This window comes from Belonocnema kinseyi, chromosome 3 (assembly GCF_010883055.1).
Source record: "Belonocnema kinseyi isolate 2016_QV_RU_SX_M_011 chromosome 3, B_treatae_v1, whole genome shotgun sequence".
In the NCBI taxonomy this organism is placed as follows: Eukaryota; Metazoa; Arthropoda; class Insecta; order Hymenoptera; family Cynipidae; genus Belonocnema; species Belonocnema kinseyi.
In genome coordinates this window covers 11,720,806-11,735,778 of record NC_046659.1, presented here as the reverse complement: position 1 = coordinate 11,735,778, position 14,973 = coordinate 11,720,806, and the positions used below count along the sequence as shown (strand labels likewise).

Sequence of the window (14,973 nt, the reverse complement as noted above, 5' to 3'; positions counted from 1 at the left end):
TATCTAGTCGGGAGTGGTGCTGACTGAAAACAGATGATTTGGAGTGATTCGCGCGCCATCTGTTGGTCATTCTAAGGACTTATTGAACTACCCTCGTAGGATATCTGCGTCTTTCTCTTTCAAGAGATGGCTTAACAGTTTATACTCGTCTTTTGTCAATTTTAAATCAACAAAAAGTGCAAGAGCCTCATCATTATTCTATGGAAATGCTTTTTCACATCCAACTGCTGATTCAATACTCATCGTATCTTATCCTTTTTGTCAAAAATGTGTGAAAAATACTATTTGTTTTTTAAATATTTGAGAAGGAGGCGGTCACTGATGAAGCTAAAACTGGAAACTGTCAGAAGGCTTAATTTTCCTGAAAATAAATCAATAAAGCTTCAGCCGTTTTAGAAGTCGAATGTATCAGCGGATTGCTCAATTCCATATTAGAAATTTCAAGCGACCTCATGTTTAATAATAGAACATCTTAATCCTAAGAAATTTCAATTAACGTGAGAACTGTAATGAATGCACATTCATTAGAGGAAACTAACCTCGAAAGAAACAGTTCGTAAGAACGACTCTCCTTTCAACAAATAAAGCAAACCCAAACACATAAAATAAAAACAAGATGTTTTGATGTTCCAAGGAGTGCGTGATCAAGTAATAACATTAGAAATACAGCAAACAAAATCCTTTAGTCACAGTAAGAGATACTAAATCAAAGTGATCGCAAACGAAAATTCAGAAGAGTAAAAACAGTCAAGGTGAATGCGAGAATGCATGATGTAAAGTTAGTACCATGTAGTGACAAATGATTTATTTTTTAGGAAGTTATATATCAATGTGAATATACATTTATGTAGAATTTTATTAACTTCAATTTAAAAAAGTTTTAATCGGTTGAAAAATCTCTCCTGAATATAAATTTGTTCACTTATATTTGTTTTGCCCCACTGTGTACCGGAACCAATGAAAATTTTTGATGTTACTTCCACCGGGGCTTTAGTGATCTATAAGCCAACTTAAATTGTAGATCCGCTCTAAATAGGGTAAGAACCTCTCACATGAGTGGCTCAATGTCCATTTCAAGTAAGGAAAATACATATATACTTACATTATACACCAAGGCAGAGCAACGAAGGTGGACATCTAACTCGTTGACTTCACGAGGACCCCTCCCTTACACTGCCCTGTCCGACACTTCATTTCGGAGTCTACTTCCAGCACATTGGCAGAATGGTTCACTTTACTTCGCAAAATGGCGCGCCTCAAGAACCGTACAGAGGCTAGCCTGGCTAGAAAGGCCGCCAGATGGCAGTGTCAGATACTTACTATGGTTTACAAAAGGGCGCTGGTCGGTCACTCTGCCATCTGGGAGGCCTGCCGCCCGATAAGTATATTTCAAGGAGATTAAAAACGACTTCATAGAGATCTAGTCCGGCGAATGCGCCCAGATTCGTTGGACTGGCTTGAGAATAACCGCGGGTATGGTACAATGGGCTTATAGCCTGACCACCAGGGGTAATTTTCCCCCGCGGCCATCCCGAAATAAACAAATACATAAGTCTATTTTTACTCAAACCATATATAATTCATTTTAGTCAACAAAATCATTCATGTTTTTTTTTAATGCAGTCCGCAATTTGAAAAGCATATTTTTTCAAGCTAATTTTCAGATGTTTAATATCACAAATCGTATTTGACCTCGCTTAATTAATCATCCTACACCGGTAAATCGAGTCATTTCTGAAGAGACCTGATCAACTGCGAATTTAGTGGAAGTATAGAGTGTGCCGGAGGTGTATCAGACTTATGAAGTCAGAATATTGCGAAAATAACAACAGAAACTACAAAAAAATCCAAAAAGATGAATTAATGACGCGGAAAATCTTTAAATGTAACTGTCCAAAAAGAAAAAAATGTAACACCCAGAAAATCGATTTTTAGTTTTTTAAATGAATCTATAGTTTTTGAGTTCCTCTTTCATAATTGAAAATATTGATTGGGTTTAGCTAGCTCTTAAATTCTGCAAAATTTATCTCCCAGGCGTTAGGTCCCTTTCTTCGCGGATGGTCACACAAGGAGAGAGTATCTACTTCTTCAGGCATATTCGCCAATTCTTTGCAAAAATTTACCTTGAATTGTCTAACGCATTACCTGGTAAATTTTTATTCTGCAATTCCCTTTTTCGTCTTGAACAGTTGCACCAATTTGTGGCACTGCACCTGGGAGATGGTCCCGAACATGTTCTCCTGTTCTGACACTACCGACTTTTTTGCCAGCTTTGATTGCTTTTAAAGAACTAAAGGCCTGACGCTGTTCGGTAAAAGATATTTCATTTCCATCATCAGAGCGACCGAGCATCTTACGCGCCACTGCCAGCTGGAAGTTTCTGAATAAAAGACAAATTAAATCAAAATAAAACTGCTACTTCAAGGATGAGTCTATCTGTTTGTAATCATTTTCATTATACAGTACCATACAGGAGTATGAGGACGGTTACAAAAGATGCGATTACAAATGGTGAAAAATTTGAAAGCTACACAAAATTAACTTATAATTCTCATCTTTAAAATCAGACCAAGAACATTAAAAACAGTTTACTTGGTTTTCGAATTATCAGAAAAAATGTGGATGCTTGCACAAGACAACCATTTTCAGTGTAGAAACAATCAATCTTCTGTCCTTTGTCAATACACAGAAAATAAAGACAGCAGACTGCGATTGCCGCTCATCCAACCAATTTTTATCTTGCGCACACCTCTATGCATTGTATGATAATTCGAGGCCCAGTAAACACTTTTTAATGTTATTGAACTTATTTTAAAGAGAAGATTTCAAAATTCATTTTATGCAGCTTTTAAATTTTGATCACTATTTTCCTAGAATGTTATTAATTGCTTCTTTCGTAGGAATCATAATACTCCTGGGCGTCACTGCACATCGAAGCAGTAATTACTTGTGGGCACAATCCAATTCATCCACTGGCTCAGCTCGTGTGGTTAAGCCCAAGAGATAAACCTCGTCAGCCCTTTTATAATCTTCAATTTGCTCTAGTTCGAATGCCCATGCTCTATACATGTCTCCAACCATGGTTCCAATGCCATTATTGTGTAGAAGTTGATATAATTCTATTGGATTTTTCTGCATACTTATCTGCAGCAATTAGAAAAAAAGAAATAAGTTTCTCGTATTATTGTAGAACGTACTTCTCAACAACAAAAAATGCTTACGTAATTAATCCACAAGCGAAGAAATCTTCGATCCTGATGATACTTTGTTTCCTTTTCGAATGTCGCGAGGCATTGTTGCAAAAGTCTACCGATATGAGACTCGTGTCCACTTTTTGGATAACTCTGTTCCATCCAAAGAATGTAATCATACCAATTCTCTAAAGGGTCGTCTCCAACGTAATTCTTGATAGTGTCTTCATGCATCCTAGAAAATTTAGGTTGAATGGCTTCTATAAAATTAGAGATGGGCGACACAAGTGCGACATGCACTTCGATTTTCGAAGCCTATACTTAGAAGGTAGATGTATCTGAGTATAGATACTTTTTGGCATATTATCGGTTTTTATCAATACTCCATGCGAACGAGGAGAGGGGTAGAACGTAAGGAGCGATGGAACGAGGGAGATACGGTGAATCGGTAGGGAAGCCCCTCTATCTATTAAGAGTATGCATTATATAGATTTGGTAGTGACACACGAATCGGAATTGAAGTTTTTAGTAAAGTATCGGCTTTGGAATAGAAACTTTTTCAACATCGCCCGCCTCTATTCAAATTTAGGTTGTATTGTTTTTCAGTGAGAAAAATTAGAATTGTCCTAAATTCTCAGAAGGAAGACCGGTATTTGTACGTTCTAGTTCCGATCATAAGTAATGCCAGAAGCTTATTCCGCAGGTGCTTTAACTGCATATTCTAAATACTCAATTACTCGTAATTTAAAACATTAAAAATAAGCCTTACTGTTTTTCTTGTAATAGTAACTGTTGAACTTCCGTGTCTTCTTGCGCTCGGAGTGCTGTGCCTAGCTGTGCAACATTTCGTCCATGACGTAAAGGTTGAATGTTCTCTTTGCAAAGAGCTATTACTGTGGCTGGATCCATTATAAATCAGATTGTAAATCAAGACAGTTACCTAAAAGAAACAAAGAAAATCCCATTTTAATATATTCATATGTGTGATCAGTTATGCATTTCTAAACATGTATACTAAAGAGCATGGAAGTCTGTCACTAAAAATCATATTGTACGAATGATAATTCGGAAAGGTTAAAATCAGATGGGATGTTTATCCAGTAGGAAAACTTCATTTTCATTAGCACGCCGTAACAGTACTTGTATTTTCATATCAATGTTAACATTTTATGTAACTATTGAAAGAGTTATCACATTTGAACTTTTTAGAAAAGAAAAAAGTAACTTTTCTTGACTGGCCCGGAAATTCTCTGTATATGAATCATATCGAAAATGTTAGGAACTTCATGAAGTCTGAAGTTTGTAAACACGCTTTTACAATCGATCAAGAACGTATTCATATACTCAATGACATTTCGCAACATAACGTAGATAGACAGAAAGATTGAGAATTGCATATGCAGCATGCCTCGTCGCATCGAAGCTGTGTTGGCTGTTTAAGGTGATCATACAAAATACTTATTTCAGTCAAAAATTGTGCTTCGTTGAAAAAAATGCTACAGTCCAGTGTATATCACAACTTTTTGAATGAAACTCATAATGTTATATATGCGCTTTCATAATTTAACAAAAAATGTTAAAAAATTGAAATGTATTGTAATTAAAATGGAAAAGTGATTTTTCATCCTTGGTCTAATATTATGACCAAGGACTGTATTTTTAAGTAATCTTTCAAGTAATGTGGCCGCAAACATGGTGGAAATTGATTTTAGAAAATTAATAAAATTCCTGGTTGTATCAAGCCCAGCATATACGTCGTGATAGGAGACATAAGGGCACATGCTAAAATAAAACATAAAGATAAAGGTACTTATAACTGATATTCTGTAATTAGACAGACGAATCCTACTGTCTTCAAATACATGACAATAAATAAAAAATATTCTTGCAACACATGTCCCGAAATCCCGACTTTTGATGCCCGTACTCTGTGTCCAAAAGGAACCTTTTCCGCAAGAAAATTAATTTTATTGCCGCGCGTACGCGCTACAAAAAAATCATTTCTATCACTGAGCAAGCGTACTTCGATTAGAAAAAATGGTTTTATATCGCTAGGCATGCACACTCTGAGCAAGAAAATTATTTCTATCGATGGGCATGCGAATTTTGATTAACTCGGCTAATATTCATCTTGACCTACAAACATCAAGGCTTCTACTCCGATGATCAAGTAAAACAAACTGACGCGTGGCCTAGCTAGCAAAAATTAAATTAAGTCTAGTGTATATAAAGCAAATTCACCAGTTAGATTATGCCAGACATTTCCAAATAAACGAAAAGAAAAATGAGCATGAAGTTAAAGCTTCAGCTCCAAATATCAATGATCTCTCGATCAAATGTGTATCATTTGCATAATTGCTCCATCACGACAGTTACGATTGAAGAGAAAAAAACGACGAAGTTTCTGTATAAAAACTGTTGAATACTTTCATTGTAATTCTGTTTTAAAATCAAAGAGTCGTTTGTGTGTAGAAATATTTTTAGAAAAATATACATATATTGTTAAAAACTGAATAAAACCTGTATAATTCTCATCATTGTAACTGTATTGTATTAATTGTCTTAAATTGATTATTCATTCATTATTGTAAGTGTTTTGAGTAATCTTTCTATTCTTTGAAAGTGTTTACTGCCTTGCGATTGACAGGAGGCTCCGCCCCCGAACTCACCACTGGAACTCCGCCCCGGACCGCGCAGGGACTACGCCAATAACGCCCGCACCCCAATAAGTCTACGTACCATTTGTAACTTTCCTGGGATTTGTTATAAAAAATAGCCTATGGTACTATTAATTATGTAAAAGAAAATACTACCGGATCTCAATTTTTATTTGAAAATTGTCAACTGTCAAAAGGCAAGCTGACTTAGCCATATTTCTTGCCATACTCTAACATGCGCTCTTACATCACATTCTATTCTCATCTGCTGTCTTTCTTCGTCCCATCTCATGGTCGTACACAGAGAACCAGGGGCTGTCTTGGTGGTGGAAGTTCCCTTACGGAAGCCAAAAAGTTTCTCTATTCTGCCACCGCGCGACATAGTGCACTAGTCGAGTAGTAAAATGTTTAAAAACGTAAGCACATTGACTAGCCTCAAAGTTGGAGTGACACCGACACAATCAGAATCTTGATTCAGTCAGAATGTACAATCTCCGAAAAAATGCGGTTTGCGACAAACAGACATAAATATATAATTTTGTTCAGTATCTCGAAAAGCATTTTGTACGAACTATTCAATATGCAGCTTTGAATATCTTTAAGTTTTTGTTATCAAGTTTCTTTACTTTCGTTAAATTTCTGGTATTCCAATTCAAACATAATTATAAATATTAACATATGTCATTGCATTATTTTAATTGTTTCATATTTTTGAAAGTTTAATGTATCTCTTTCTAATTGCACCTGCTACTGCTTGCTCCATAGTTCGTTTCCATGCATGGTTCGTTGCTCTTTGAGGAAGGCTGTAGCAGTGTAGCTTGAAGAAGACTGTACTGCCAGGACTCGACTCAGGCGGACCAATAGCCCCTCCCCCCTTTACAATGAACAGGTCCAGGGGCTGGAGACGCACCCCTTTTCTTAGCTTCTATTTAAAGTTCCATGCGCTCGTAATTTGTCTAAAAACCATTTGACTTCTACCTAGTTCTTCCCTAAACATATATCATGGGCAGCTTCAGCTCACAACCATTACCCATTTCAGGAATCTCTCCTACAAACTTCCCACTCTCTTGTGTTCCTTCCATCCTCAGATTTCCATTCCGCAATTTCAAACTGACCATGCTAAAACATCAACCATCCAAACCCTCATCTTCCAGTCGTCCATAAACATTCTTTTTCCTATATCCCACATCTGCCCCGTTACTTTTCTCGGACAATCTATCCTTTTTCCCGCCTGTAGGTCGCCTGCTCCTTTCGCTTTAAACCAAAAGCCAAGGTAACTTAATTCCTCCACTGTCCCAGTGTCTTTCCGTATATCTTCCATTCATATTCAACTATAGTCTTTTTCTTCCTATCTGCCTACGAGAGACTGAACAGTAGACTCAGCTGACTGCCCTGAATGAGCTCCCTTCCAATACAGGAAATCTCCCCTTATTCTTTTCCCTATCCTCAAACTTATCTTAGTCTCATAACCTGACATAAATCCTTCATGTGCAGAGAGTCGAACGCCGCTGTAAAAACCATAAAAAACATCATCAAACAGTATCAACACATTCTTAAGTTACTACTCACTAGATAATTGAAAACGCAGCAGATGTTATCTACAGTTTCCACCCCCTTTCTGAAGCCCAAAAGATTGTGTGGAATGATTCCTTACTCTTTTAACTTATTTTCTAACCTCTTTCTGAGTATATCCGCATATATTTTGTAGCTTACCGACATAAGTGTGATTTTCCTATACTCATCCACTTTCTTGCCTTCATCTTTCTTAATTAGTGGCATTTCCAACCATGTCCTCCAATCCTTATGGAACCCTTCTCCTCTGTAAACCTTGTTACAAACCCTCCACCTTTTTGTATTAATCACGCTCCCATCTTCTCTTGGCTTTACCTCTTCTTTTATTCTCGGTTAGCTCTTATAGTTTTTGTATGCGCGTGTTCACGTTTCCCTTCCGAGTCCCTAATCTCTTCGTTCTCCACTCTTTTTCTAAATTCTCTCAACTTGTCCTCCCACTATCTACATTTTTCTACTTTACTTTCCCCAGCGCCTTTCATACTTCTGGTATGCTGATTCCATGCTAAACATTTCAGTGTCACTATTACCGGGAAGTGTTCCAATCCTATTTCCTTTCCTACTGCCACTTTATGCATTTTCTTCCTTGCTTTTTCTTCTATCAGAATGTAACCTATCACTGTCTCCCCTTTGTCTATAAACGTCACTTCCCCTTCTTTGACTTATTTCATTTTTCCATTGCAATTTAAGTACCCCTCCTCTCCTAATAGATTCAAAAGTGTTTCACCCTCCCAGTACAGCTCCCTGTGATTCAAATTTCTTCAACCGACATCTTCCCCGGCCCTAACTCATCTGTGCACGTGTTTAAATCTGCCCCTATTAACACCAACTCTTCATTCATTTCTCCCATCCATTCCCTTATTACTTTCAATCCTTCCTCTTCCATTCTTTCATCTACCATGAGCCCTCACCCCCTTTATTTTATTTCATCACTTCTTGCATCGTGTACACACATCCCTTCGGCAACTTTCGTCGCCAGCTTCTTCAGTTATTTTCATCCGCCCATAGTTTCCTCATCATTAACACGTTCTTGTTCTTTAGCCCTGACACATTCCAGGAAGCCACACTCATTTCTAACTTCTGTCTCTCTCCCTCCTCCTTGTTGGGATCAATATCTCTTCTATAACCGCAATTCTGCATCGTCTTTCCTACTCACATTACCTTTTTGTACCCTTCTCTCTTGTATTATTCCCTCTACTCTCAGGTCTTCTCCATTTTCGCCTCAGATCCATTTCACTCCGTTCACTCATATTCAGTCTTTTCCTATCCATACATTATCCCGGTGTCTGGCCTTTATCTATTTTTTCCGTTAGATGATCCACTTCCTTTCTCTCTCTCTCTCTCTTTCTTTCATGACAAGTATTGCCACTACAGCGCGCACAAACTTTCCGTGCGCTGTAGTGGCATCACTTACGTTGCAACGCAAACTTTTTTTCGCTTTTTCCCTCCTATTCCCAATTCTTCCTCAAGTAAACTTTTTTCACTTCTTTTTTTGTCATCTGTTTGCTCTTTATACTCTCCAGTTCCTTTGATACATCCTATTCCTCAGTCTTACAAAGAGTATCCCATTCCTCTAACTTTTTTCGCTTCCTCTCTGACTTCTACACTCTGCGTCCTCACTCTAAATAACCCTTTTGTTTCTCGAGGCCTTCTGAACTAACACCCCCCCCCTTGGGGTGGTATTCTCTGCCTATCTTCTTTATTGTTTTGTGGTTATCCCTTGCCTCATCTAACTGATCTCTTAACCATTTATCCTCACACTTCTATTCTTAACTAATCGTGGTCGCTGGTTTCCACTACATATCGAAAAATCCCTTCTTGTTTATACTGTAGAAAATCGCCTGCTGACCAACATCTGGGCTTTCTTGACTTTACGTGACTAGCATGCCTACCTACTTTGCCTACGGAGAATTCTCTTTCCACGTCTCCGTTTCTTTTCCACTCAATCCCCCTTACATAACGTTTAATATCAATCCGTATACCCCTAACAATGACTCAAAATCTCTCTCTCAATCTAACTCACGACATGCGAACCACTATCACTTCTCATTCACCTACCCCTCAGACCCACGTGCCACACTCCCCGCACGAGAACACACCATTTTTCTAAGCCCGTTTCTAATCCCAAAACCCCTCTTTCCGAATTTTGAAAATTATTAAACTCTCAATCTACTTTCTACAAACTTCTTCACTCTCACTCATTCCTTTGTCCTTAAACAATCTAATCACTATTCTTTCTTCTCTCAAACTCCCTTATACCCTTCATTTTGGGACATAATTGGATACTGATAAACAGTTCCATTGTGTAGTGTAAATGAATTAGGAAAGCTACCCCATCCACTATTGTCTAGTTATTAATGGATTTTCTCCGCCTTCTAGGGGCGAATCTCTCCTTGTAATTACTAACTGTTCAGTGTTTATGATTTGCCGTACAAACTATTGCATGTTTAAAAATTAACTTTGAATATATTGCACGTTTAATGAAGTTCTCTTTTACACTATTATGAACCAAAAAGTAGTGAAATTTTCATTTAAAATGTATGTTCGAAATTTACAAAAGTGCTTACTTTGATCTAAATCATCTGTGCTAAGAAGGTTTGACATGAAGAAAGAACTTCCAAAATAATTAAGCAGCATTAATTACAATTTATTCAGCTATGTGAGTAATCACATTATGTATAAGGTCATTTGCATATACCATTCATTAATTTCAATACACCACCATGTATACTTACTTATGAATAAAGTGCAATGTAAAAGTGGAATTTTATCTAAAATTCATTGTGAATGTTATAATTTTAACATGAGTACAGGTGCTTTAGGGTTAGATTTCGTATTAATTTTCTTATTTGAACTTTTGCACTTCAAACCCAGTGACATTTATGATTATTTAGGACAAACTGACATTTCGTATTATTTATAATTAAAAATTACTGCAAAAATTCTTTTTAATTTAATTTAATTCAGGCCAATGCGAGCTCTTCTAATAAAAATCCGGCTGCAGACGGTAGGGGATTGTAGAAATTGAAAAATCCGCAGGATTCAGTACGTCAAGCATTGCGTAGAGGCTTATTATAAGAGTTCGGGTAATTGGGAATTTAGGAAGGGATGTAAACTAAAGAGTTTAATGGCTGACGATCTTCTGTTGGAGGGGGATTTTAGTTATGTACTTGAAGAAAGGTACAATTTTGCATACTACTTTTTCGGCGATCCAGAATCCTTGACTGAAGAGCATAACTTCAGCGATTAGCTGTCGATCGGGATTAGTCATTGCTAGAGATCTAAACGATTTCTATTGATTATGTGGTAAATTTTATCATCTAGGATAACCAGCGTTCATTGTGATGAAAATTCATCTTCGAAGTTATTTTTATATTTCATCGTTCGCGAAACTTTTTCAAACTTAACTTCAGCAATTTTTTGGGGGGCCTTCTGAGAAAACAGTACAATTTCTCTGACATTTTCCAGAGAATGACTCTCATAGGATGATCGTTCTTGCTTTTAGTATTTTTTCTTTTACGGACAATGTCTTCCTTTTCAGAAGATTGACGGCGTCGTTCATGATACTGGCCTTCTATGGAGCAATTGTTAACTGTATTACTTTCTACAACTTGCTCCAGATTTTAAACTCGTTCAGAACTAAGTAAAATTATTCAAAATGCAATTAATAAAAAATGGAACTATGTAGAAAAAATACGTATAAGATAAAATGATGAAACATATACCGTTTGTTCAATAAGTTCACTTCATTTTCGCCAGTTATTAGCGTTTAGTGACTTTTCCGTTCTGGTTCACTGTTTCAATCGTTTTCTACAAAAAAATATTCAAATGAATTATTTCGTATGAGCGCGCCAAACGCGCGCATTTATTGGATCTCGCGCTTCGCGTTCGATATTTTATTTTACTCACACTACGCGCTTGCTCTTAATACTTACCCCAACATCTGTGCATAGCATTTTTAAAATTAAAAGTCAAACCATCGACAACTGTAACTTAGTGATTATGAATTCTATTTTGTTAAAGCTCCCTCGGCTTTGCGAACACATTCGCATCACGCATTTCGTGCTTCGCAATCGATCAAAGTTTTTCTGAAAATGTTTATTATCCCATAAACTGGTACTATGGGTAAAAAATGCTCCAACAAATTTTTTAATTCAAATTAACCGTACTTGATTCGATAAAATGAACCATGTGTTATCTAACTTAAATTAAACAAATGGCTCTAAAACTGAAACATTTCTTAACCTACCCTGTAAAAAAAGCTTTGGTGATATTTACAATTAGCTAATAATTATACGTGCAGTGTATTTTCAAATTACAATATGTAACCTGATTAATTTACGATACTACAGTACTTATTTTCAATCTATTGTGATTTCACTTCAGGTAACAATTTGAAAATATGACAAAAGGTTTTTTTTATTGGCTGTCGACTGTAAAATTACTACATCGAATGATGGAAATTATTCGATCGGTGTGGGACATAGTAAGTTTACGTAAGGTAATCAATCAATTTACTTGGGGCGTTAAGTCTACAACAGTGTATGTAAATTTGTACTATTCCGGACTAGCGAGTACAAATCATACCAAACAATGAGTTCCGTAGACGCCCGAATGGCCTCTTACGATTTTGGCTAACTTGGAAATTCATAAAAGGTTATTATATAAAAATTCTATTATATATAATATACAACTATATATATACATAATACTATGTAATTATATAAAATACTGTTTTTAATCAATATAAAAGATGTTTGAGCATAACGAAAAAGTTTAGAGAGACCTAACCTCAAAATATCATTTTGACTGTGTGTGTATGTGTTGACTTACGATCCGTACGTAATTTCACGGTAGACGACGGGAAATTTACGTCCTGCATGTATTTCTTCATGGCGGACACAGGTTGCGAAGAAAAATAAGTATTTTTACAAAATTGTGCTTATTTACACTCTGCCACGCCGATCAAGTAATTTCCATCGTCACAGGACGTAAATTTACACAGACTATTTTTACAATGTAATTTAGTTCGTTTTGTTTTTTGCGCAAAACACGGCTGAACACGTTAGGTGAAAAACATCCGTTATGCCATTTACGTAATAAAAAGGAGCTGTGCCAGTTAAGGGTTAAATTAATTTATTTACCTCGTACAAATTACATGTTTCATGCCGGCTCAAATATTTATTCCTCGAGTTTGAAAAGAATGTTATACCTAAAAAAGAAATAGACGATCAGATAAATCAAAGATCTCATAAATTTCCACTCATGAAATTTAATCTACACGCATGTTTCCAATCCTCATGTTAACGGACTTTTTCTAATATTTTCTAATTATTCCTGTAAATTTAATACAATTTACCTAAAAGCTATACTAAGTATGAAAAGTTACTAAAAAATAATGCAGTTACGGAGGCACATTATCAAAATTGTGCCTTTAAAGTTCTTAGAATGCACCATTTTATTAGTTCCCTTCCAATATCTAGCATGCTTCTTCAAGATCCATTCACCAAGGTAAATTTTTGTTACTATTTTTTTGTTGCTTTTTTCATAATTATTAAAGATTAGGACGAGACCCACCTTTCTTAGTACTTCTTATTTATTATTCCAAATTTTCAACTCGATGTCGTGCTTCGTGTCAAAATAAGTTAGGAAATAAAAAGTGTCGGCGAGGTAGGAATCTGATCACGTGACCCAATCGTCACATGGCCTTAAGAAGGTCTTACAACATTCACCCAGACAAGCTTTAATAGTTATTATTTCGGCCTGGAAAACTGTAGAGAATGTGACAGGTTATGTTATTATCTCAATACTTGGCTTCTTCCCATAGATTCAAGCCCCTCTTCTTAAAGTCTTTAAATCGGTTTGTGTACAAAACGAAACCTCCTGGTGTAAATCATTCTTCTCTTCACCCTTTATCATACCAATCATCCTTCGTAGGGAAGATTAACTTGAAGGGTTTCATAAAGGATAATTTCTTCAACATAATATCAGTTTGCATAGCAAGAATATTATCCTCGTATAGCAAGAGCTCAAGACCTGCTGTTGGTACTGATTAGTTCAGTCCGTAGTAACCAGACCTTTTATGCATATGCTATTATGAGTCTGATTATCATTTTATATAAACAGTAAGTAATTCTGGGATTTAGGCCCCAGGTCTTCCCCATGGTGCATCTAAAGGCCCAAAAATCCATCTTAGCTTATTTTACCATTGCGTCAACATGGAGTTTCCAGGTTAATTCAAGGCCAAATGTTACTCCTAAATACTTCGATGATTTAGAAAATTCTACTTCCTACTTAGAACTTAAAATTTCTTTCTGGGTAATACATGAATTCCGTCTTTTCCGGATTAGAGGACAAACAACGGTCCCTTCACTATTGCTCTATGTTGATCGCTGACTGCATTAGTTCTAATAAAGTGACCTCATGCTTCCCTGTTACTAGGATCGCCAGGTCATCCGCATAGACTTGAGTGTAAAAACCAGATACGTTTAAGACACAAATCAGGTCATCAGTGACAAGCACAGTGGGCCACGACCGCACTTTTTTGGCCAAAAGCTAAGGTGTGAACTTGCATCAAATGAATATATTTACGACTTTCAGACACCTTGAAGTATCTGCATTTGGAATTTCTTATCAATCAAATGTATTGATTTTCTATACTTGGCGACTGAAAAGAAGGAACACAATTTAAAGGCATGTGATACTTAGAAAATTGACGATTTTACCAGTTTTAGGTTCCCCCGACTTTTTTTCTAGCAATATAAATATTTTGTCTTAAAAAGTTGGGAAATGATAGCGAACATGCTAACGGACGTCCCTACACACTTTTTTTGTAGGTTTTGGGCATGAAACATGTGTCAGCGAAATTTGTTCCAAAACTGCTTAATTTTGATCAAAAGATCCATCGCATGACCATCGCTCAGGAGATGTTGAATGAAGTCAATAATGATCCTGATTTTCTCAAAAGGGTTATAACTGGGGATGAATCGTGGGTATATGGTTATGACGTCGGAACTAAAGCCCAATCGTTTCAGTGGAAGCATCCTGAGTCTCCAAGACCGAAAAAAGCACGTCAAGTTCGGTCAAATGTGAAGGTTTTGCTGAATGTCTTCTTTGATTACCGTGGCGTAGTGCATCAGGAATTCTAAGGAGTATTACCTTCAAGTTATGCGATGTTTGCGAGAGGCGATACGCAAAAAAAGTCCGGAACTTTGGAAAAACAATTCGTGGCTTTTGCATCACGATAATGCACCTGCTCATTCATCGTTGCATGTGAAAGATTTTCTGACCAAAACCAGCACCACAGTCATGCCTCAGCCTCCATATTCACGGGATTTGACCCCCAGTGACTTTTTTCTTTTCGCAAAACTGAAGAGACCCATGAAAGGACATCGATTTTCAACGATTGAGGAAATAAAAACTGCATCGCTGAAAGAACTCAAGAACTCAGAAGTGCTTCGATGATTGGAAAAAGCGTTAGCACAAGTGTATTATATCTAAGGGGGATTACTTTGAAGGGGGCAACATAAATATTGAGGAATAAATGAATATTTTTC

General features: G+C 36.6%; 1 protein-coding gene across 4 annotated transcripts in view; it reads right to left on the bottom strand.

Annotated features, from left to right (window-relative positions):
* The window catches only part of LOC117168712 (probable inactive serine/threonine-protein kinase bub1), a 244,950-nt gene that overhangs the window by 192,434 nt on the left and 37,543 nt on the right, over positions 1-14,973 (bottom strand). For 3 of the 4 annotated variants that reach the window (XM_033354424.1, XM_033354422.1, XM_033354421.1), the window contains exons 2-5: positions 3,961-4,131; positions 3,222-3,426; positions 2,948-3,144; positions 2,146-2,380 (exon numbers count right to left, since the gene is read on the bottom strand). In XM_033354424.1, coding sequence (XP_033210315.1) covers positions 2,146-2,380; positions 2,948-3,144; positions 3,222-3,426; positions 3,961-4,100 — 777 coding nt within the window. In that variant the 5' untranslated portion in view covers positions 4,101-4,131. Of the gene's footprint in view, positions 1-2,145; positions 2,381-2,947; positions 3,145-3,221; positions 3,427-3,960; positions 4,132-12,561; positions 12,630-14,973 lie in introns of all 4 variants that reach the window. The other variant, XM_033354423.1, reaches the window with a different exon arrangement.